At 38.8% G+C, this 24,367-nt stretch overlaps 1 protein-coding gene and 1 long non-coding RNA gene across 2 annotated transcripts; both read right to left on the bottom strand.

The window, feature by feature from the left end:
• Positions 1-57: 57 nt before the first annotated feature.
• On the bottom strand, positions 58-24,086 carry bpnt2 (3'(2'), 5'-bisphosphate nucleotidase 2). The gene is made up of 8 exons (XM_082512916.1): positions 23,465-24,086; positions 8,686-8,758; positions 8,269-8,415; positions 7,934-8,093; positions 6,093-6,188; positions 4,837-4,998; positions 4,399-4,533; positions 58-4,007 (listed from the first exon to the last, which is right to left on the bottom strand). Exons 1-8 carry the CDS (start codon positions 23,605-23,607, stop codon positions 3,862-3,864), a joined length of 1,062 nt encoding a protein of 353 aa, XP_082369042.1. The 5' UTR covers positions 23,608-24,086; the 3' UTR covers positions 58-3,861.
• On the bottom strand, positions 13,004-19,636 carry LOC309693568. The gene is made up of 4 exons (XR_014272673.1): positions 19,536-19,636; positions 17,733-17,765; positions 13,551-13,710; positions 13,004-13,331 (listed from the first exon to the last, which is right to left on the bottom strand). It is a non-coding gene; the product is annotated as an uncharacterized lncRNA (long non-coding RNA).
• Positions 24,087-24,367: the final 281 nt, after the last annotated feature.

Raw genomic sequence — 24,367 nt, 5'->3', positions numbered from 1 at the left:
GTTTCAGTGCTACCATGTGTCTGCTACAGTAATATCAAAGACTACGCAGCCCATTCCTTCATGCACACATATGCTTTATTGAGAATTCACAGCAAAAGAATGATTAATCACTCTCAGAGCAAACCACCTGACAGTAACCCTCACTCCATAGCCTTTAAATAGCACACCAACTTTCATTAATTGCTTCTGATTTAGTTGTCCACTACCCTTTCATGTAAAAAGCCCCAGACGACACTGGAATAAATATGCCACCCAGCTTCCAAATTCAAAGAAACAGTTTATTATTATTGCCCTTATGTGCTGGTTAGAGGCAGAGTGAGTGGTCAGGTTAACCACACAACTGATTTGACCTCTGTATGGCTGGAACCAGAACGATTTAAACAGGTGTCAGAGTCCTATAGAAGACACAGTATTTAAAACCAGTAAACTGAAGTGACTATCAACTCATTGCTACCCCACTCCAATAATAAGTCATTTGTTATTAGTTTTATTTTGAATAAAATGTGAATCCCCTGTCCGAACCAAATGCAAATTGAGCCTACTCTTGTTAGAAAGGCAGGGACAGCCAGATAACCACACAGAATAAAACAAAACAAATTCAAGATGAGTAGGCTCTGTCTATATTGTATTCAAATTCCCACCCCTGGTCGGAAGTGTGAACACTGGTTTACATGCATTTCATCTGAAGCATTGCAGCTGAATACGTCACATCAGAATGGAAGGACTCTGGTAAATTTCCAAAAGTTACACGATTTGGTAACATTTGGTCAACTGATTATCGTTTCTAAAAGTGTCCGACAGGAGCAGGACATTGCGACTACTAAAGCACCCACTGTGCTCAAGGCTTAAGGAACTGAATACACCATTTAAGCAAAAGTTACAGGTGTCTATGAGCATGGTAGCCCTGTTTAATGTCTAATAATTGTATCCTACAGATTCACTGTAGATTGATTTTCCTAATGAAAACCTGCTGCCTACAAGTGTGTGAGGAGAAGGCAACAAAGGTCTGTAACTGACTTCTATCTTAATAATATTTTCTCATATTTTTCTTATTTAATTCAAAACTTTTCTTGTAGAACCAACAAACTAATGGATATAGCATCACTTGAAGACATTTTCACACATGAAGCTCCAGGGTTTTCTGGTTCCAAACAAACAACATATCATCACAACTGGTTCACATTCAGTCAAGGCCAAGATATCTGGGAATTTACTTTCCATTTTCTAACCATTTGGGAAGGGAAAAAGATTTAACGCTTGAGTAAATTTAAAAAATAAAAATAAAATAAAAAATCTACTGCAGACTTTATGCAGAAAAAATCTTCACCTCAGAAAATCAGCTCAGGATATTTTCCACAGTTGTACGTTCTTATATGTAGCACACATGTGTTCTTGTGTTAAAATGACTTTAGATTTCTTGCAGCTCCTTATGGAGCCACCAGCTTAGAAAACAGTTCTCACACAAAAGCACAAAGTAAGGCAATGTACAGCACTCACAAAAACACAAACACAAAGAAACATTACCCAAGTACTTGAAAAGTCTCTAATCCCTCTTAAACTGCCTACAGAGAATGACGCTTGGTATATCAACCGATGTTAGCATAGAAACATTCATTGACAGTCTAGTTTAGTGCAGATCAAACACACTCAAATCAGGTACAATGGAAATTTGTCACACTGTATATTTTACACTTAGCAAACCCAACATCTAACAGCCTTCAAACAGCTGCACTACCATCAGTCTGTAACAGACCAATCCCACCATTGAACTTTTGGAACAACCAAAAAGGTCCCAAGTCAAACTAAAGGAACAGGTCACTCACAAGCTCAAGACACATCCTTGACTTCGTATTTCGCTGGGATTTTTCACAATGTAGCATTATTTCACAGTGAAACAGTCCAGCTTCAGGGGTTATAGAAATATCAGACAGACGGTACAGAAAGATTTCAGAGCAGTAAGCAGGAAGAGGTTCAACATTTTCAGTATGATGAAGTACTAAGAGAATTAAAAGGCTAATCAAAATTCAAAACCATGCACATGGAGTCAGTGTACAGTTTAGCATCCACCAAATCTGGCACCGGCATTTCAGCAGTTTTTCCCGTCAATTAATTTTCCAAGTGTGTAGACTGCACAGTAGCAGAAATTGTTTTCAAACTGGAGACAATATACATCAGTCCATCTCAGGTTGTTTTACATACATCTGTGAAATACATTTCTCTATGAAAGGTTTTTTAGAAAACTTACATTTAGCTGATGGCAACATGACACCACTGAAACACACGATTGATTTTCTTGTGACGTTCTGCTTTTAAATTGATGTCAATGATTTTGACTGAGCTTATGTGGTGGGACTTATACACTGCTCTCGGCAGAGGTGAGATCCCCTTGCTGTATAATCTGTAGTCTTTAGCTTTGATGTTCTGCTCATGTATGTAAAACGGTGGAGGCGACGCTGTGTGAAGTAGCTGAGAAGGTGCTGACTGACGTCACGCTAAGTCTGACTCATGTATTTGCAGGAATCTGAAGAGGAATGCAGAAATATAGGAACTTTTGCATTATTTTAGCTGATTAAAGCTCCCATCACTGAAAGAGAAAGGAAGGACATCATGTGGTGTGGGAAAAAGTCCCTTTACTGTACACATTTAAAAATAATAATCCAATTTAAATCTGGTATGGTTGTTCAATCTTGCAGTCATATCAGACTCCCATACTCTCTGGGAGTTCATATTTGGACTTCACAGAGAGCAAACATCACAACCTGTGTCGAAACGACCAAACCTTCATGCAGCTCTCAGGATGAATAGAAACAGGCCGTGAGTCACAACTCGCAGACTAAAAAGCAGCTTTCAGTGTCCAAGCCCAAAGGTGGTCTATCAGGTCAGGAGCATGCTACATCATCAATTTGTATTTGTCCCAGGATCAGACCGCAAATAGCCTTTTGATTTTTATAGGAGTAGAAGCAGACATTTTGGACTACATCTTGTGAAATACATGTGCTGACTGACTCGTGACTGAATATATTTTACAGTGTAGCTGAGATAGGCTGCAGCCCTCCCACGACCCTGACAAGGATAAGCGGAAGAGGATGGATGGATGGGTGTATATATTACAAGAGACCCTGGACTACAGTTTGATAGACCTGCAGCTCAAGTGTGATCAAGAACAGCAAAGTAAACTATTACACCAAGTGAACTGTGATGTGTTCATATAACATAGGGTAGTTAACCCCATATTACAGTGGAAGTTTATGATATGAAGACATATGGAGTGTATTTGCCCAGTCTCAAATAATACTACTATGGTACTATTAGTACTACTACTACTACTACTACTACTACTACTAATAATAATAATAATGAGGGGGATTACTCAATCTTGATGAGTATTCTAGTGTGCTTGCCTGTAACATGTTCTTTTCTTATTCTTGTTTTCTCTTCTGATTGTTGTGATAAAGACGATGAACACCAGAGATGTCCCTCTGTGGGTTTTGTTGCAGTGTTCAGTGTTGTGCTCCTCAGTTTGGGGGGTGGGGGGTTGTTTTCCACTGTATGTCCTTGTATGCAAGTTCCTGACAAAAGGAAGACATGTCGGTTCTCCACGCTGCAAGAAAGTATGCTTTCAGAGGAGTGAGTATTCAGAGCCATTGTGCCAGCTGTTGCAGTTTCCAGTCATAGCCAATTTGGCTCCACAGTCCTGCTCTTTTGTCCATGCTGGTAATTGTGACTCCAGTGCAACTTGATGGTAGATGTTTGGTGTCCCATGATGATGAAATCATGCAGGCCTGATTATGTTTCCAGCCCACTCTTGCTGGCTGCTGTGTCACCCTAATCAAACCACCTATGGCCCTGTCTCCGTGTGTTTCACTGCTTGTCATTGTCTGTGTTACCTCGTAGTCTTTTCAGTAAGGCCTCGTGATCTATACCTACACTGGCCACCAGTCCTCCTTCATTTTCTGGAGCTCCTCTGTAGTCGATGTTCTCTCCCTTTAGAGTTGTCATTTGGCCCCCTACAATCACAGTGATTACATGATTGAAATGGTCATTGGACAACAATACAGCTGCATTTAGTATTTCATTTCTTTTGAAGTATCTGTTTAGGTGTAGTTAAGCCAACATGCAGCCTAAGGTAATAACTGTTACTTTCATTAAGGAGGCTGCATGATTGGTTCAGTTTGCTGTTTGGATTGTCCAAAATATTATGGACAGTTATATAAAAATAGGATAATGTATTAAATCTTTTCAAATGAAACTGGAACCAGAAGCTTCTTGACGAGGACTCGTGCTTATTGTGTAGTGATCTTTTTAGCCTCGTCTGAGACGTACCATCTCACAATGCTCTTGTTAATTTAATGAAGTGGGAAAACAGGACAGGCTGGAAAAAAATCTTTGCTACGTTACCCAGTTCAGTCAGTAGTGCAGCACCAGCACAGATGTCCCACTTCTTAATAACGGTGGTGTGGACGTAAACATCTGCCTCCTCTGTAAGGCTTGTCTCACTTGAATGTGTGTCCAGCAGTGACAGGACTTTGTATCCTGAGAAAGACAGAAATATTAAACCATGTTAGCATCCTCATCCGCCATAGCTGAGGTATGACATCTTGTACTAATGTTTGAAAGCAGGAAAAAAGGAAAATTTTTAAAATTTAAAAACATTAGGAAAAAAAAGCAACAATAAAAACACACTGTGCAGTGCATTTTCTTAAATTATAGAAACTAACTAACTGACTGCAACACAAAGTCTTTGTGTGAATGGAAAATGGATTTGAAAACTAGACATTTAAGTGCAATTAAAGCCTTTGACTTTTAAATATTAAATAAATGTAAAGGACCACTCACCTGCTCCACCTGCTTCTATGATTGTTGTGCTGTTTCCAAAAGCATTCCGAATACGATTTTTAACTTTTCCAGAGTGAGAACGTGATACTATCACTTTCTTAGGGCTGGCGTTGTAGGATGAGCGGCGATTCACATTTGATCCATGACCTACGACCGCCCAGGCTGAAGGAATGATGAAAAGTACACAGAGAGACGGAAGAAGCTGTAAATGTCTCTTTTTCAGAGAGAGAAAAAGTCTTTTACAGTTAAAATAAATGAATAAATGTTTGCAAAAAACCCCAAATACATTTAAAGCAATTTGGCCCAAAGTTACACATGTTTTTTTGTATATGTTCAACTTTTCCAAGTGATTGACAAATGCCAATATGCAGGTGTGTGCAGTGTAATAGTGGCGCTCTGAATACAAATAAACACAATAAGTCTTCTGGATTATTTTGGCTTTAAAATGGTGTATGCTGCTCATTGCATTAGCAGCTGGTGAATGTTTAGAATATAAAGAGGGAGATCTGTTTTTAGGAGCTGAGACACGAGGCTTCAAAATGCAGAGCAAGAAGCTTTTTTTTTTTTTTTTTTTTTAAACGTACAATGTATGCACAAAGTGTATCGGGTGTTCGGTGCCTCACAGCAAAATAGCCAAACTATTAACGAAGGTGACGCCTCACAGACATCCATCAGATAGAGCTGCCTGTGCCTTCAACTGTCAGTCCAAGCAGCCATGCCCCTAATAACAGTAGTCCTTAAGAAAATCCAGAGGTAAGTTGTAAACATATTCAACCCTGTACAGCTGCTGAAGTGAGAAATATCCACTGACAGCACAACAGGTTTTTATACCAGCCTATTAAAAATTCTTTATGGCCAAATTGGGCATTGTAACAGGGAAGTCTACAGAGAATGTGATACTTTTAGAGCCAGCCTCTATTGGCCAAGCTCCAAAGGAAGAGGAACGAATGGTTTCCGGCACTTGACATTTGATTAACTGTGTAGCACCAGAATTTGCTGCTTCTGCACCGTAACACAGCAATTGTGACGCAGTTGTGCTTTACAGTTTACTTATTTACCAAGATGACTTCCCAAATGGGAAGACCAATAACTTAGAAAAAGAAAACGCCCCTGAAAACTCACCAAGTGATGGACTTGGCCAATCACCCAAGAAGCTGACTTCGCTCAACAATGACCTTATATTATTGGACTGGATGTGTAACAATAAAATGTGGAGCCTTGTTTAATGTGAAAGCGGCTGAAGCACTTAACCTTACCAGTGAAGCCAGCAAATGGCTGGTGTACAACTCCAATCACAGGTTTACCATCTACAGCCACACACACCATGGTGGTCACATATTTCACCAGATTCTCTGTGGACAGATGAGCAAAGAGGCAGAAGGCAGAATGAGGATAAGACAGAAACGGATAAAAAGACATCTTAATCTAGAATAAAATGCATGAATCACAACAATAATTTATGCTGTTGTTAAAACCCAAAGGGTCCCGTGGCAGTTTAAATGTTTAAGCTTGATATACAAGCGTTTGAAAATGACTCTCTCTGGCTTTACTTTTTCCACAGAAATGTTCCTTAATAACACAGTTATGGATCCCAGCACAATACAAGTATCACTTTCATATTACATTTGCATGGCACTGAAAGCCTTTCCGCAGCCTCACATGCTACTTCTTAAGAAATCAACATGCTTCAGTTTAGAACACGTCACTGTGGCCGGTGGAAACGTTGGACGTCGGCGACTCATTGTCAGTCACCTAAATCAACTAATCATCTCTAAACACACTTCTGCTTTAATTACCGCCCACTGCACGCTTTTCAAGCGTACAGCAACCAGCATACTAATTTTAAACTAAAGTAGGTCATGTGCACAGCCTGTCACCCACAGAGACTCAGTATGCGCATACATAAGGACACGTTCACAGAGTCAGTCTCACAAATACACATCAGCACCCAGTGTGTTCCTCCATCTGGGAGGCTGCCAACGAAACAGGCCAACATTTAAACTGTTACCCGGGTACATCATGAGAAAGAATGCTAATGACATGATATATTTTACAAATAAATTATTATTCAATTTTAATCTCATTTTAATATAAATTAATAATTTATATTAAACCGAGAATGCAGCGGAGTTTCTCCTGCTCTATATTAATAAAGAGGTCAATTGTTGTTATATAACACTGTTTTATATAACAATACTGACTGTAAAGACATTTTATCAGGATATATTTTTCTTTATTTAACAAATAATGAGCTTTAGAATAAACCAAAACATCTCAGTTGTGCAATTCTGAGCATGTTCAATGGCCTTGTGTCGAGGAAACAAACAGATCTTTACTGAACTTGTGTAACTGGATTTCTTTTAATCAATTTCCAACAAATGATTTTATACAGTATTGTGCAAAAGACTTGAGCAATCCCTTATTTATTTGTCTTATGTTCTCTTGTCCACACCATGCCAAAATACACCACGTTTCCATCTAACAGCACTTTCAGAATCACCTTTTTGGTGCAGAAATACTATTTAATGCCTATGAAAATATATTTATTATTTTTGCAGATTCAATTCAAGAAATGGGAATTAATTACATGTTTTCGAGACAGGGTTACTGCACCGAGCGCTCCAATTACCATGGACTACTGTTGCCTTCCCCCTCCACATCTTCTCGAGCCTTTCTCTCAGTATTTCTCGAGCGTCTCGTGTTCCTTCTTCCTGATGTTGCTGTCATTAAGTATTGCTACATCTATCACTACAGCCGTCTTCCTCTGCTTGTCCACCACTACTATGTCCGGTTGGTTAGCCAATCCGTATCTGGAAGTCCCACAGGATCTTAGCTCGGCCATGCTCAACCACCCTAGAGTGCGTGTCCCATTTTGAATAGAATAAACAGACACACACAAACCCTCTATAGTCTATTCTATCTTTTGTTTTGAAAATGGTAGATTTGACATCATCAAACATCATACACAAAATAAGAAAAACCTCACTGAGAGCACACAAGCTGCCACACTATTAGTTGAATATACCATTCTCCTGTGGAACTTCAAATATGATATCAGTATGAGATGAGGCTGGCTGAGCGTCAGTGATATGCACACCTGTGTATTCCTGTGTCGCGTCTAGGGGATCGATCCACACAGTAATGCTCTCGACTGGAATGTCACTGCTCCCCTTAAACTTCTCACTTATTGCACCTGGAATGTTCTGGCTCCATTGTATTGAATTATCCTCCATGTTGTCGTGTTCTTCACTGTTCACCTAAAAACAAACACACAGAGAGGGAGATTAGTCCCAGTTTGTGATTTAACTCCCAGATTTGTGGAGCCGCTTATAAATGAGAGCCCTCACCTGCCAACAAATACAAGGCAAGATAATTTGTGTTTTCCCAGGAGATTTCAAGGCAGCATGCAGAAGTAAAGAAATCTGGGCTCACCGTAACTTCAGGGAATGTGTTCTTCAGTAGGTAAAACATCTTTCTGTGAGACTGCAGGTCGCCCATAGTGAGTGGATCGTTAGCTCCTTCCTTTGTTTTGCCCTTTGATTTCTCCTGCAGGACATTTTCTTCACGCACCTGCTTTACCTAGAGAGATTTACAAAGCTCACATTTTCACCAGCTAATGATGGCTGTGTGTGGCTTACTTTTCTCTATAAATTCATTCATTATCCAGTTTATTCTACACTTTGCAGATGGTTTGCTTGATATCTGTGAAGGAGTCGTTTAGAAAGGTTTTTTTCTTTTGAAACATAAAAACATCAATATTTAACTACAATCAGAGATTGACACAAATTTGTCAGTGGCAAGAAATTTTATTTTCAGTCATATGGGGCTTAAATAAAATTGAACTCTTACCTCTTTGCCACCTAGTTCTGCTGCCTCCATTGAGACAGCCAACAGGTCCCTCAAGTCCACTGTTCTTCTCTGCCTGCATGGATAAATGGACAAAACAAGAATCGTTAGCTTCCCAATGAACTTTTCGTCACAGCTAACCTGCTGAAACTGTATGAGCCTTATCAGGTTTTATATGATGCTAGAATTTCAAACTCAATAATATTTAGTAGTACTTTTGATACTATGGGGAAAGCTTTGAGCTCATCTTGAAGTAATAGCAGTAATGACAAGTACGTCATTTCTTGACAAAGTAAACTTGTTAACTTTTATCAAATTTTCCCAGTTACACGTTAGTTTTACTCAGCTACGTATTTAGGATCACGTTTGGAGGTTTTAATCATTTCATTACAGATCATGACAGTAAATTATATTTTAGAACCTACTAATAAACAAAGGGTACAGCAAACAATACAATACCTAACACATCCAAATAATTTAATTATTATAAAAGAGCAGCACTATGAAAATATTAAAAATGAACTTTGGATAAAGTGAGCTTATGCCAAAATAAAAACAACTGAAAAAAAAAGAAGAAAAAAGTTCACACTGCTCTGCCTCAGTCGCAGCTCTTCAGGCCTCAAACAGTCTGATTTGACTGCTCCGTTCTGGATTTCACTCTTTGGTCCTCCACACAGCGAGCATTGTGTCCACTCTGCCACAGCTCAATATGCAAACCATTCAGCCTGCAATATTTATTGATCTTTTATCCAACTACAGTCTGGTAGCCATTACCTTAATGACAATGATTAATGTTGCTATTGGGTGATCGCTAATAAAAATTCACACACACACCAGCCAGGTTGACATTTCTGGTAACTATTTAATAATTCAATGTTGTTGAAATGGGAGCTTGAATGACCTCTGACATTCCGTCATTTTCAGTCCAGTATTTGAACCTGATCATTGTGAGATGAATATATTTCTTTCTTAAACCACTTAACACTGACATATAAATCATTCACACATAAAAAAGGCATCCAGCTCAAGTGATGAGCCAGCGTTCTGCCTACACATGAAAGACAACTTAGCAAAGAGCCAATTTTAAGTTCTATTTAAGCACTTTATTAGCAGCAGTATAATAAAGTTTACTCCAATTTCTTTAGTTGAAGTTACAAAAATACCCAAGATAACAGGTTGAAAGGCATCGGATAATAAAATGCTTATCAGCTTTTAGCTGAAAACTTGGACTATCTCTGCATGGTACGAAGTGCATCCTTAGCAAAATAATGTTGAGGAATCTAAACAAGTAGAGGACAAAAGAAAAAGTGGGCCTAAAAAATAAAGATAAGCAGTATCTTAAACTCTTTCATTTTTCAGCATGAAAAAGATCCCAAAGACTCTGCAAACGTAGTAAAAGAGTACCCGGATAGAAAAATGGACAAATGAACATCATCAATCATGGATTGGCATCCTTAGAGCTGGGACTTAAACATTATTGACTCAGGGTGGGATGATTTTGACAAGAGAACGGAACAAAACGCAGCCAACATCCAAAGAACTTTGAATGTCCTTCGACTACTTAAAGAAATTATAGGAAAGATTACCTAAGAGAGTTCAGCCTTTCAAACTTCTTGAAATTACACAAACACGTTTGTGTTGTATGCTTGAATGTTTCAATAAATTGCTGCAGCTATTTAACATTTTTTTAGTAAGAAATGAAGGCTGGATCAAGACTTTTGCGCAGTACTGAATGTTATTCTTCATTTGCTGGCTGGTCTCGTCAATAAAGAACTAGAAAAGGGATGACATAGCTTCATCTTAGCCTTGTGATTATAGGTGTGGGTATTTAGCCAAAGATTTGGAGATTTTAAAATGGGCTGAGGCAGTGTTTAGTTTCAAACAGTGTCACAGAACTACATCAAGGCTAATCCTAGGCATTTTTTAAACAAAACATACCAGTGCTATCACAGTATTCACAAAACCCACACTGATTACAACCCTCTTAACTAAAGCCAGTTCTCTCTCTCTATTTTTTTTCCCCTAAACTACACAGAGTCGTTTAGAAAGGCATATTCATTCTGCAGGACAACAAAGCCAACTGCACAGGCAAAATCATTCAGAGTCAAGTTCAGAACAAAGAGCCCTGCCACATGTTGCATGTGCCTCACAAAGCCCTGCATCATAGTGGGGCTGCATGAAGTGACAGCCTTGAGAAGAACTAAATCCATTGAAACTGTGGCAAGTTATTTCCTTAACTTATTGAAAAATAAAGACACTTATACTTTAATTTTACTGCCTGAAACTGTCAAGTGTTACATGTAAATGTAAGAGTGATATGAGCCTGTGTTTCAGATTACCTGGTGACAGTGAGGTACCAACTGCTATCTGTTCTCAGAGTGGATGTCAGTGAGCTCTCCCTGTATGCTGCCAACGGGGAAGACCAACCAGATTAACCTGTCACATATGTGCACCTTCTTCATTCTGACCAGATTTCAGCTCAACCATGAAGATTAACATCAGAGTTTGAGTTACAATTACATCAATAAATCTGAGATCATCTGCCAGAAGGTGTTAATAGGTTCCTTTCTAAGAAACCTTACAGGTAGTTTCTTTGTGAGGGAACGGTACATAAAACCACTGACACCTGCAGATGCCATGTATGATGTATTGTGCACAGTGCAGACATGTGATGGGTTAATCTGGTTGGACTGCCCCGCTGGCAGCATACCAGGAGCGGACTAACATCCGCTCCGAGTACAGATAGTATAAAGCAGGGGTCCCCAATCCCAGTCCGCGAGGGCCGGTGTCCCTGCAGGTTTTAGATCTCACCCTGGGTCAACACACCTGAATCACATGATAAGTTCATTACCAAGCCTCTGGAGAACTTCAAGACATGTTGAGAAGGTCATTTATCCATTTAAATCAGCTGTGATGGATCAAGCCCAGCCAACATTTATATGTGGGGCCCATATGGTTTGGAAATGGGCTGAAAAATGGGCCCCATATAGGATTGTCCGCGGGTTCCGTAATGGCCCCATATTAAATGCCCATATAGGTGTTATGTTAGGAAAATCTGGGAACTAAATGGGCCCCAACTGGGAAAAGTACACAGAAACCCACCTGGGCCCCATCTTTCAAGTTTTTGTGGGTACCATGTAGGCACCACATAGGCTAAAAAGTGGGTTTTAAGTGGGATTGTCCGCGGGTTCCATAATGGCCCCATTTTATAAGCCCATCTCGGTGTTATATTGGTAAAATCTGGGAACTAAATGTGCCCCAACTGGGCAAAGTACACAGAAACCCACCTGGGCCCCATCTTTCAAGTTTTTTGTGGGTACCATGTGGGCACCACATAGGCTAAAAAGTGGGTTTTAAGTGGGATTGTCCGCGGGTTCCATAATGGCCCCATTTAATAAGCCCATCTCGGTGTTATATTGGTAAAATCTGGGAACTAGATGGACCCCAACTGGGCAAAGTACACAGAAACCCACCCGGGCCCCATCTTTCAAGTTTTTGTGGGTACCATGTGGGCACCACATAGGCTAAAAAGTGGGTTTTAAGTGGGATTGTCCGCGGGTTCCGTAATGGCCCCATTTTATAAGCCCATCTCGGTGTTATATTGGTAAAATCTGGGAACTAAATGGGCCCCAACTGGGCAAAGTACACAGAAACCCACCCGGGCCCCACCTTTCAAGTTGTTTTGTGGGTACCATGTGAGTACCACATAGGCTAAAAAGTGGGTTTTAAGTGGGATTGTCCGCGGGTTCCATAATGGCCCCATTTTGTAAGCCCATCTCGGTGTTATATTGGTATAATCTGGGAACTAAATGGACCCCAACTGGGCAAAGTACAAAGAAACCCACCCAGGCCCCACCTTTCAAGTTGTTTTGTGGGTACCATGTGAGTACCACATAGGCTAAAAAGTGGGTTTTAAGTGGGATTGTCCGCGGGTTCCATAATGGCCCCATTTTATAAGCCCATCTCGGTGTTATATAGGTAAAATCTGGGAACTAAATGTGCCCCAACTGGGCAAAGTACACTGAAACCCACCTAGGCCCCATTTTTCAAGTTCTTAGTGGGTACAACATGAGGAAAACATGAGCTAAAAAGTTGGAATGGCATTAGCAGTGGGTTCTGTATTTGCATCTTATTTCTAGTTTGAATTGACTAAGTTCTGGCACTGAGTGGGCCCCATGTAGTAAAACAGTCACAAAATAAATTTTTCAGACGGCTAATACGGGTTCTGTGACACAAAGACACCAAATATATTAAAGCTGACCGCAAACAAAATCTAGTTTGTAAATAAAACCATTTCAAAAATCACGAGGGTACACAAAACAACATTTTTCACATTTATTTTGTCCAACAACTGTGATTTTACGTAACTGTATTCCAAAGTGCGTAAACGTTTAAAAACTAGAAATGTCAAACTACAGCAAAATTCCTTAGATATTTGGAACTGTAGCAACATGGGGAAAAAGTCAGATGGAAAACTCAAAAGCTTATCTTGAATCAGCAGGGTTTGTTTTTTTACAGAGCCGTAAGTCTATTTTGTACCCTTGCAGCCCTCGGTCCTCCTCTGTCTTTAGCTCCACTGAACCACTTGGACAGAGCCTTCTCTGCTTCTTGCAAGTTGACTTTTGATGTTAAATAATTCTTCAGTGCCTCTGCAAATGAAGAAGAAGAAAAACGGGCAAGCCAAAGTAAAGTTAATCTTAGCTTACTTCATTTGGTGATGATTTTCAAAGAACAATGTTTATTTCACTTTATTGCCTCAAAAAATATATACAAATTGCATGATAACCAATCTCAGTTACACTTTCAAACACTTTATTAAAAAAGTTTAGTTTTCTAAAGTTCAAATGTCTCAAGTGAAACTAACTTACCATACACAACATTAAAAAGACGCAAATCTCTGAACTTTTTTTCCCCATGTCGGCCAAGCATGTTGTACTCCACAGCCAGCTCAGGTGATATGAGGAATTTCATCATCCTTCTTGTGGCATCGTCTACACTTGTTTCCCCTGTATCTGCTACCATGGCAACCTGAGGGGAACATACAAAAAGGACAGATTAGATACTGGCATCTGGTTAGGATGCCTCCCTGGTGAGGTGTTTTGGGCACGTCCCACCAGGAAGAGACCCAGAACACCCAGGACATGCTGGAGGGACTATGTTTTTCGGCTGGCCTGGGAATGCCTTGGGATTCCCCCGGAAGAGCTGGGCCAAGTGCCTGGAGAGAGCGAAGTCTGGGCCTCTCTACTTAGTACCGGATTGGGTCGAGGGGCAGCAGCCTAAGCTTAAGATAATGGACCGGAATGGAGGATAAATGGACACTTTACATATTACTTAATGTTTACTGTGTGGTGATAAACAAAAAAATGGTAGTAAACACAAGCTAAACTAAAAAAATTAATTGCGCTTCCTTAACCCTTTATCCCCAATAATGTTACGCAGGATAACTGGTAGGTCTGGTAGGTTTTTTCCTCTACTGTATACTATATGAATGTAATCAAGGATTAATAACAGAAAGAAAAAAGAAATTGAAATTTTGCCATTTTTACTAATCAAAATGTACATGAATAAAATATTTAAATTAGTCAATTCAAATTAATAACTCTAAAACACTGAACAAAATTAAGTATTTGACCCTGTGGTTTATTTTCGGACATCTCTTTTCTTCTAAAAGTCCAGGCGTGTTGGGCCCCTGGCAGAGCTCAGGTTTGACGAGACAGGTTTGGAAAAACCTGTCGCTGGCGACTTTTTGGGGGCTAAAGGGTTAAAATAAATAGGAATTGGCCAAAATTTGTATAAACTATGAAATAGCAGAACAAAAGTAAAAAAAAAAATCTTTATCTGTTATCAGAATCAAATATTTGATTAGAATAAAAAATTTAACTTTCTGGAAGATTTCTCGTTACATCTGTCATAAAAGTAACAACATCTCAGAAAAGAAACATGATAGCAACAGAAAAATATGATAGCAGTGTGATGTGATGGTCCCTGGCCAGATTTTTACACATATTATAAGCCCTGTGACACAAAAACCACAGAACTCTGACACGCACAGACTGTTTTCCTTCGTGCTAATGAAGAAAAATGCTGGTCTGGTATGTAAAAGGGAATTTATTCTTCCAGGACCTGAAGCTCCGTAATGCAGCCCTCCAACAGCCAAACCTATCTGTTCTCTGATTGTCTTGATGCATGCTCAATCATCCAGGTAAGTAAATCTCCAAAAGTTGATTCTGTTCATCTGGACGTAGCGCTTGCAGCATTTTCTCCCACTGAAAATGCTACGTCCAGATGAACAGAATCAACTTCTGGAGATGTTCTCTGATTGGATTGTTTAATTGGTGATTGACATGAAATTGACCAATCAGCTGAAAGGAAGAAAAATAGGGTCAAAATTTGGATGTGTAAGTATAAATCCACACACAGCCAGGAAAGCCGAGCGCAGAGTTGTTTGTAGCACCAATTCAGCCAGAGTGGAGCCAGATGGATTTTCCATCCATCCACACTGTAAAGTCTATAGACCAGCAAGTGATAAATTAACAGTGTTGTTGGTATTTTCTAAAACAGTTGTATGCAATAGGAATTGCTGTTTATAGTCCTCCTGTATATCTGCATGTTCCCTCCCAATTAAAACCTGTGATAATGGAGATTCAAATTCATGTCATACCTATACCAACAGTTATCAAGTATCCAGATCGACCTTTACTGATGTGCTCTGTCAGTGCGCCCCAGGGCAGCTGTGGCTACAATGTAGCTTGCCATCGCCAGTGTGTGATTGTGTGTGTGAATGGGTGAATGACTGAATGTAGTGTGAAGCGCTTTGCTATAAAAATGCAGGCCATTTACCATTTAAAGGAAAATTGTTATTTCCATGTATTTTCCTGTTCTGCCTTCAACTTTGAGGACTTCCCCCCACATTTCTAGTTGTGACAGTGCACCTACAACAAAAAAAATCTGCTGTGATTTACATTTGTTGAAAGAGCAATTTTGTAAAATAGTCTATTTTTGTATGCACAGTTTACAAATCTGTCCTGTACAGCATGGACTGATTGCATGCTAAAAAGTTGTTGCTTAAAAATAAAACAATAAATTTTTAATTAATAACATCAGCAGAAAGCCTTGTTATTAATTAGATGTACAATTTCTATAGAATACGAAACAACTCAGTTCATTTTTGATCATATCAATACCAGCATATTACACAACTAGTGATGGGATTTTCGTCTCTTTTTAGAAAGCCGGCTCTTTCGGCTCCCAACCGGCTCTTCAGGTTGTTTTGTTGCTTTAATTAATTTATTATTAACAACAATATAAAATTATGAACAAAAGGAATTACTAATGTAAAAAAAGAAACGTGGTTTTATTTATATATGTTTATATATAAATATATATGGTGGCCCCTAGAGACAAAGCATGTACAAACTCCAAAACCCATTTCTAGCGTCAACTGAACTTCCAAAACAGAGCTATCTAGATCACTTAATTTACACAATTGAAATCATATGTGTATTTTTTGTGTATTTATACACAAGCACTCATATATATTCATAAAAAATTCCAAAAGCTGTTCATTTACCTGTTACTACCACACACCAAATCCGGTCGTTGGTACTTCCTGGCTTGTGTAGCCACTAGGTAACAAAATCTCAACACTGTGCCTAGCATCCTGGAGCACTTCTGTTGTGTTTTGTACGTGCTTTGGAGTTTGTACGTGCTATGGAGTTTTTACGTGTTTTGGGGTTTGTACGTGCTTTGTCTCTAGCAGCCACCGTAAATATACTTTTATTTATTCTCTCCACATAAAATGTAATAAATAAATCATATAATACAAAAAAAACAACTATTTACATTTCAACTTTTAACTATTTAAATTTTCAGCTTTTTCCTTTTAAACAAATTTAAAGTGAAACAACACAAAACACTGCAAACCACAACACAACACAATTAAATATAAATTATAATATGAAAACAAACAGAAGATGCACATTCTCTGTCATATGGGCCTGCATGAATAAACTTTCTGAATCCTTTATCATCCGCAATTGAAAATAGTTGTGGATGATTACTATACCTTTGTAATGTGACGTTGTTGTCCCTGGCTCTCTTTCTCTCTCTCTCCCTCCTGCTCTGTTACTGTGCTACTGCGTGTGTAACAACCGCCCCTCCCCCCTCTTCCCAGCGCAAAGCACAAGGCTCGCGTGCAGAGTGAAGCGGAAAAAAAGTGCGAGAGAGAGGGTGAGAGAGAGAGAAAAAACACGCTTGTGTCGTTCACTTCAAAGAGCCGTTTCGTTTTGACCAACACATCACTAACAACCATGATGAAAAACGCTCATCTGCTTCCATCACCATCAGCTGATTAACATTGAGCTGCTGCAGTCAACACCATCAAACTAATTTAGTGTTTAATGTTATGTTATTGAATGCTTTTATTTTTAAATCTTTACCAGCGCTTAAAGACTGTAGATGTTCACACCTGGTGTTAGAAAACCGAGCTCACAGCAGTATTTTTTTTTATAACAGGAAATTTTAATTTTTATTGGTTACCGTGTTTATTACCACTTTTATCAGTAATGTACTTCCTATAAAATATGGATTTGATAAGTTACCGGTTTATTGAAATCAGCTAGTGAACACATCGATCACTTTATTGAACTACACGCCTTACACTCTTGTGAGCTCTGGTTACTAACAGCAGGTGTGAATGTTTGGAGTCCAAAACGCAGATAAAGATTAGAATAACAAGGCAATGTAAAATCAGTTTAATGCAGTTGACAGTAGCAGCTCAGATGGAAATCAGCCAATTGTGAGGAGAGCAGAGGACCAAAACTGTCAGAGTTGTGGGTCAAGTGAAGAGAACACTGTTGGCATTATTGTTAGCATAAAAGATGAAAATTAAATAAATGTTAAATTTTAAAATAGATCATTGCCTCCTGTGCCTAAATAAATATATATACTTAATACCAATAAAAAAAAAAGGATGCCCCAAAGACCATCACTTTTCAAAAATAATAATAATAATAATAATAAGTAATACAAATAATATGAAAGTTACTTACATGTCAAAGATGGTGCTTGTGATCTTGAAGAATCTAAACGTGATAAGGAAATGAAAGAAAGTGCATGAGAAAATACAAACATTTTTGTTTTTTCCCAGGATAATTCAATATAAAAGATTCTCTTACTAATTCACAAAATGAACAGTGTAATTAAAAGTTTGAAAGGCACTGCATGTGTTTATATGATAAACTGACTAATTCAAGCAGCAAACACTAGCAGTGCAAAAATGTATCTAACTAGCTGACAGACTTTAAAGTCACAGGAAGATATATCAAAATGGTGACTTATGCCAGAACAAATGACTTGACAGACATAAATCCTAAATTCCTTTAGGTAAAAAAGGAATTACTTTTTTATAAGTGGTCCCTAGTGGTTTTCAAATTATTACATGGCTTGTTAATTTTTTATTAAATTATTAAGAAGCCAGATGAGTTCAAAACATTTACAAATTACTATAAAGCACTATCCAAACTTCAAATCAAGTGGCAAAATCTCCAAATTAAAAGTACTCGCAAACTATAAAAATTTGATTATACTTAAAAATATGCAAAAACTAATTTAGTGGAATTTTTACCTGCTCAAGAATACATTGAACATGCAATATTTAATTGAAAAGAACAAAATTTGTGTACTTTTAGAAAGGATTATTAAATATTTGGGGATACTAGACATAAAGAGGGTCTCGTACATTTACGGGCATCTAATTTCCTGGATTTAATGGTTTAAAAGTTTAATAGGTCTTTGAAGTTGATAATAAAATTGAGTCCATTATTAGCAAAAAGAATAAAAAAAAAAAAAGAGCAAAAAAATGCTTAATATATAATAATTGTTTTAAACTTAAGCTTTGTAATTGTAGCAGATTTCATTATGTCTGTAATTTTTTATTTAGCCCCACAGTAGTAAAAGCCATAAATGGGAGTTAGATTTATTACTAGTATTTTACACAGCATTCAGCTATAATAACATGTTCTGCATTTTCCTACTTCACCATCTGATCTGAACAGCTGCACTCTCTTAATTAATTAATGACCTAACATTTCTCAGTAACCAATAACTAGATGGAACAGCACAGTATCTAAGAGAGTGATCAGACAGTGTTTGAGCTAAAGACGCTGTGTGTTTCTTTTGGGGGCTTTTTACACACTGATCCACCACCGTTTTCCCATAGTACAATGCATATCTGGTAACATTACCGTATTCAGATCAGAAAACCGTTTCAGCTGCAGGCATCTACTCCTGTAATTTAAACAATCACCTTGCTACACTGCACATGAATATTACGTAACATGGTATGACTAGCTCATGTTCAGACATTTAAGATACTGTTCAGCCATTTTGTTTACTGGGTAGTGCATAATGGCCGAGTTAGCTGAGCAGGAATCCACTAAAGCCAAAAAAATAATATAAATTTTTTAAATTAATTACAAAAACCTTATAGGAAAACCCAAGAAACAGTTGCAGAATAAACGGCAATAAACCCATTCTGATTCTGATTCTTCTGATTCAGAAGCACAGAAAAAAACTGCCGTGTACGTTATAGTGTGTAAATTCAAAAACTGTATAGAGAGAATGGTGCAATGAAAACAGAATAAGATAAGATGAACTTTATTGAGTAGAATATAGGCAGTAAGAGTTTTTTAATTAACTTTAAATTATGTTTGCCAAAGACAATGCAGTAAATTAACCCAGTTCTACCTGCTAGCTAAAGATGTTATGCTTCTCCCCCTTATACCGTTTAGGACGACTATAGAAAGTTACTAAAATAACCATTGATGAAAACGTATCAAACTTTAAGTATTTACCTTTGTCATAGTTTTCGATTCTTTGGTATCCTTTTGTCCTCCACGTTCTTAAACACCAGGGAGAGAAAAGGCGCAACAGACGAAAGACCGCGAAGACTATAGGCGGTGCAATCTGCTCCTCCCTCTTTTTAAACGAGCCAATAGGAGCTGCTCACATTAAAAACAACTTTATTTAAAAAGTCGTTTTACACCTGATACAAAAATTTTAAAAGTCAAACAATGCACAAGTTTAAAAGAACAATTTTATTTTTAAAAGTTTTTTAAGCATAGGGATGGTTAATATGTTTTAAAAAGTAATATATAATATTTATCAAAAAGTGTCACCCAAATCAACATCATAATAAAAATATAATTAATAAAAATATAATAATGATAAGAAGAAGAATAACAGTTTACCTAAAAGCTCTTCTAACATTAGACTGGTTTTGAAAAGTTTCAATAGTGTCAATACACCATAAGGACAAGGGAGTTTCACAGTTGAAGTGTGACTGCTTGAAAGACCCCATTCCCTCTCCTTTCCACTAGTTCAAAGAAAATATAAATTATTTCTGGTTATATAATTTGAGGGCACAAGTTTGAAGAGTAACATTTTAACAGATCGGTAATATACTTCAGGAGCTTTACTGGATCTGATTAACCAAAACTTCCATCTTCCATGTAACTAACTGTCTTTTCTCTAATACAGTAGAGTGTGTCTGATCTACTAAAAATCCTCAACTGCATGTTTGCTCAAGTAAATAGTCTTAATTGTTTGAACAACCAGTAATCCTTAATTTGCAAATGCCAAATCTGGATTTTGTCTGTGTAATTCACTTTTATCTTAGGTTTTTTATTCGTATTTTTTGCTTTTCTTTTTTTCTACTCTTGTGTCCGTTTTAATCACTTATTATTGCTGCTGTGACAAGTGAATTTACCTAAGAAGAATCATGAAGTCCTTATTTTATCTTATCTGAGCCTCACCATGCAGCCTACCATGCAGAGTTCACATTAAGTACATAAAATGAAATCTAAAATTAAAAAGTAACCAGTTTCAAACCAGTTATTTGGAATAGTGTGCAGAGTGTTTTGAGTAACATTGAATGTTCAAAAACACCAAAGTTCCTATAGTCTCACTTGACAGCTGGGTTGTAGTGTCTGATAACACATAACATCTTGAGGTCTCAATGTGGACTTTGAGTACATTTGCTAGCCAAGGCTAAATACTGAGAGGGTCAAAAATGAAGGGTCAAGAACATCTGACTGTACGTAAGGGTAGCAAAAGTGATAGACTGAGGTTGTGCCAAATATGTTAAAGTTAGGGTGATTTCTTAGAGAATGGTACCACATGGGTGCCGTCTGCAGGTTATAAAAGAGAGTTATGTTCATACTTTCTTTTGAGATTATTTTTACAATTTGACTTTCAGAACTCCCTGGGTTGTGCGCAATCTGTGATGGGCTTGTTTGGAATAAATCCTCCTTTATTCAAATAACACTTTCTCAGGCTCTTCACAGAAGAAGAATCCTCACATAAGCATGTGCTACCATTTTGAACCAATGTACACATTTACCATCACTAACCCAACTAGGACCTACATTGGATGCCCACCCATATGGATTTGATGTTAGAAACGCAAGTGGGTCCCATATATACTAAACAATCTTGAGCCCATGTAAAATATATGCCCATATTAATTTAACACAACCCATTTGGGGCCCACATAGACATGTTTTCAGGGTCTGACTTGCATTTGCCCATGTGTGACACATATAGTTTGACCAGGTGGGCCCCACCTATGTCATCAGTACCAAAAAATATATACCGATTACCTCACTTTGCCCCACCTGGGGCACACAGCAAATGCTTTTCTTTAAATGACTGTGTTTGCCCATGTCTAACCCAGGTGAAAAACCCAAGTGGGTCCTACGTGTGTTTCCCATTTTGAAACAAGTGAAGTGTTTCCCATGTTTGACCCAGCCAGGACCTACTATATGTTTCCACTCGGTTTTGCCCATATGGCTTTAATGTGAGAAACCTAAGTGGGTCCCATATATACTAAACAATCTTGAGCCCACATAAAATATATGCCCATATTAACTTAACATAACCCATATGGGGCCCACATAGACATGTTTTCAGGGTCTGACTTGCATTTGCCCATGTGTGACCCATATAGTTTGGCCAGGTAGGCCCCACCTGTGTCATCAGTACTAAAAAATATATACTGATTACCTAACTTTGCCCCACCTGGGGCACACAGCAAACGCTTTTCTTTAAATGACTGTGTTTGCCCATGTCTAACCCAGGTGAAAAACCCAAGTGGGTCCTACGTGTGTTTCCCATTTTGAAACAAGTGAAGTGTTTCCCATGTTTGACCCAGCCAGGACCTACTATATGTTCCCACTTGGTTTTGCCCATATGGCTTTCATGTGAGAAACCCAAGTGGGTCCCATATATACTAAACAATCTTGAGCCCACATAAAATATATGCCCATATTAACTTAACATAACCCATATGGGGCCCACATAGACATGTTTTCAGGGTCTGACTTGCATTTGCCCATGTGTGACCCATATAGTTTGGCCAGGTAGGCCCCACCTGTGTCATCAGTACTAAAAAATATATACTGATTACCTAACTTTGCCCCACCTGGGGCACACAGCAAACGCTTTTCTTTAAATGACTGTGTTTGCCCATGTCTAACCCAGGTGAAAAACCCAAGTGGGTCCTACGTGTGTTTCCCATTTTGAAACAAGTGAAGTGTTTCCCATGTTTGACCCAGCCAGGACCTACTATATGTTCCCACTTGGTTTTGCCCATATGGCTTTCATGTGAGAAACCCAAGTGGGTCCCATATATACTAAACAATCTTGAGCCCACATAAAATATATGCCCATATTAACTTAACATAACCCATATGGGGCCTACATAGACATGTTTTCAGGGTCTAACTTGCATTTGCCCATGTGTGACCCATATAGTTTGACCAGGTGGGCCCCACCTATGTCATCAGTGCTAAAAAAATATATTGATTACCTAACTTTGCCCCACCTGGGGCCCACATAGACATGTTTCAGGGTCTGACTTGCATTTGCCCATGTGCGACCCATATAGTTTGACCAGGTGGGCCCCACCTATGTCATCAGTGCTAAAAAAATATATTGATTACCTCACTTTGCCCCACCTGGGGCCCACATAGACATGTTTTCAGGGTCTGACTTGCATTTGCCCATGTGCGACCCATTTAGTTTGACCAGGTGGGGCCCACCTGTGTCATCGATACTAAAACATATATTGATTACCTAACTTTGCCCCACCTGGGGCACACAACAACAGCCTATCCTTAAATGACTGTGTTTGCCCATGTCTATCCCAGGTGGAAAACCCAAGTGGGTCCTACATGTGTTTCCCATTTTGGACCAAGTTAAGTGTTTCCCATGTTTGACCCAGCTAGGACCTACTAAAAGTGCTCACTTGGGATGGCCCATATGGGTTTAATGTGAAGAACCCAAGTAGGCCCCATACAAAAAGCCCAGTTTGAGCCCATGCCCACATGGTACCCATCCAGCCCGAGCAAAAACCAGGTGGGGCCCATATATACATGTTGGCTGGGAAGGACACATCTAAAACCTGCAGGGACACCGGCCCTCGTGGACTGGGATTGGGCACCCCTGGTATAAAGTGTATGCTGCAGTTGTAGGGCTCACTAACAGCAGATCCCATAAAAATGTGTGCGAATAAGAACGTCAGGGAGAGAAATTACGAACACGCATCAGCACAGTTCTTTGGCGTCATACTGTCACCAGATAAACTCGCGCGCTTCATCTATTAACAAAGAATTGTGTCAGCTGACAAGAAAATAAATGCATTTTAGAGACATGTACATGAGAATAAAACCACAGACAGACACTCTACGAGCAGTGACAAGTTTTATCACGTTTTACCACTTACTGTGTTGAGAGGGGAGTCTGGGACCTGAAGGCAGCCAGGCGGCTGGAGATGACCCCGGAATACAGGTGGTAGATGACACCGACTCCAAGGAGACAGAACACCGCCACACCGAGCGGTGACAACCGGATACCCATCGGAGCCATGGCTACACGGAGAGCCTTTTCGGGTTTTTTAGCCGGAAAATGATTACTCAAATCCAAAATAAAAGCACATAAGTGCTTACAGGAGCTAGCTGACGTGGCTGTCCCCCGCCGCCAGTCACGAAAACCTAGATCCGCGTTGCCTCACAACTGCCAGCTAATCTTCTGATAAACACGTCGACTGTGCTAAAACAAAGCTAGGAAACAAGCTGTCAAATAACCCAACACACTGGCTATTTTTTAGCAGCTGACTAGCCGTTTAGCATCGTCCGACATGTCTGAGAGAATTCACCCAAAAACGAGGCCACCGCTCCCGTTTAGAACGACATTCCGATTCTTGGACAGCTCCCCCGCTCCTGGTTCTCGCTGTTAACTAACTGAAACGAGCCAAGTGTTCACAGCAGAACAAACACACCTCTGTTCACTCATTTTCCCTATGCACCTACAGATGTCGCGACTGCTCACTTCCCTTCCGGGTTATTGCTGCTTTCGTCACTGCTGTCAGTTCTTCTGCGTCTTGACTTTTTTTTTTTTAAATTGCCGTTAAACTTCCAGATAGCACTTATTTTTATTACTACTAAAATTCTTCCATTTAGAAAAAATACATTAGGATGATTAAAAAAAACTTACTATAGCCAATAAATATTAGATAAGCTTTGGAAACCGATCTTTACCTAACAAAAAATCATATTTTGTCACAAAACTGTTCATGATTTATGAAAATTATTAGTTTTTAATATTTTTACTAAAATTGGGTTCTTTT

Source organism: Aulonocara stuartgranti (assembly GCF_965226115.1).
Source record: "Aulonocara stuartgranti genome assembly, chromosome: 18".
In the NCBI taxonomy this organism is placed as follows: Eukaryota; Metazoa; Chordata; class Actinopteri; order Cichliformes; family Cichlidae; genus Aulonocara; species Aulonocara stuartgranti.
The sequence above is the reverse complement of the archived record's forward strand: the minus strand, read 5'-3'. Positions and strand labels throughout refer to the sequence as shown.

Excerpts from the sequence above, each read along its gene's own strand:
- bpnt2 (XM_082512916.1), bottom strand. The coding sequence starts at position 23,607 with ATGGCTCCGATGGGTATCCGGTTGTCACCGCTCGGTGTGGCGGTGTTC. Across the intron at positions 8,094-8,268 it reads ACACATTCCCTGAAGTTACG|GTGAACAGTGAAGAACACGA; the intron begins GTGAGCCCAGAT and ends GTTTGTTTTTAG. Across the intron at positions 6,189-7,933 it reads CGCGACACAGGAATACACAG|AGAATCTGGTGAAATATGTG; the intron begins GTGTGCATATCA and ends ATCTGTCCACAG.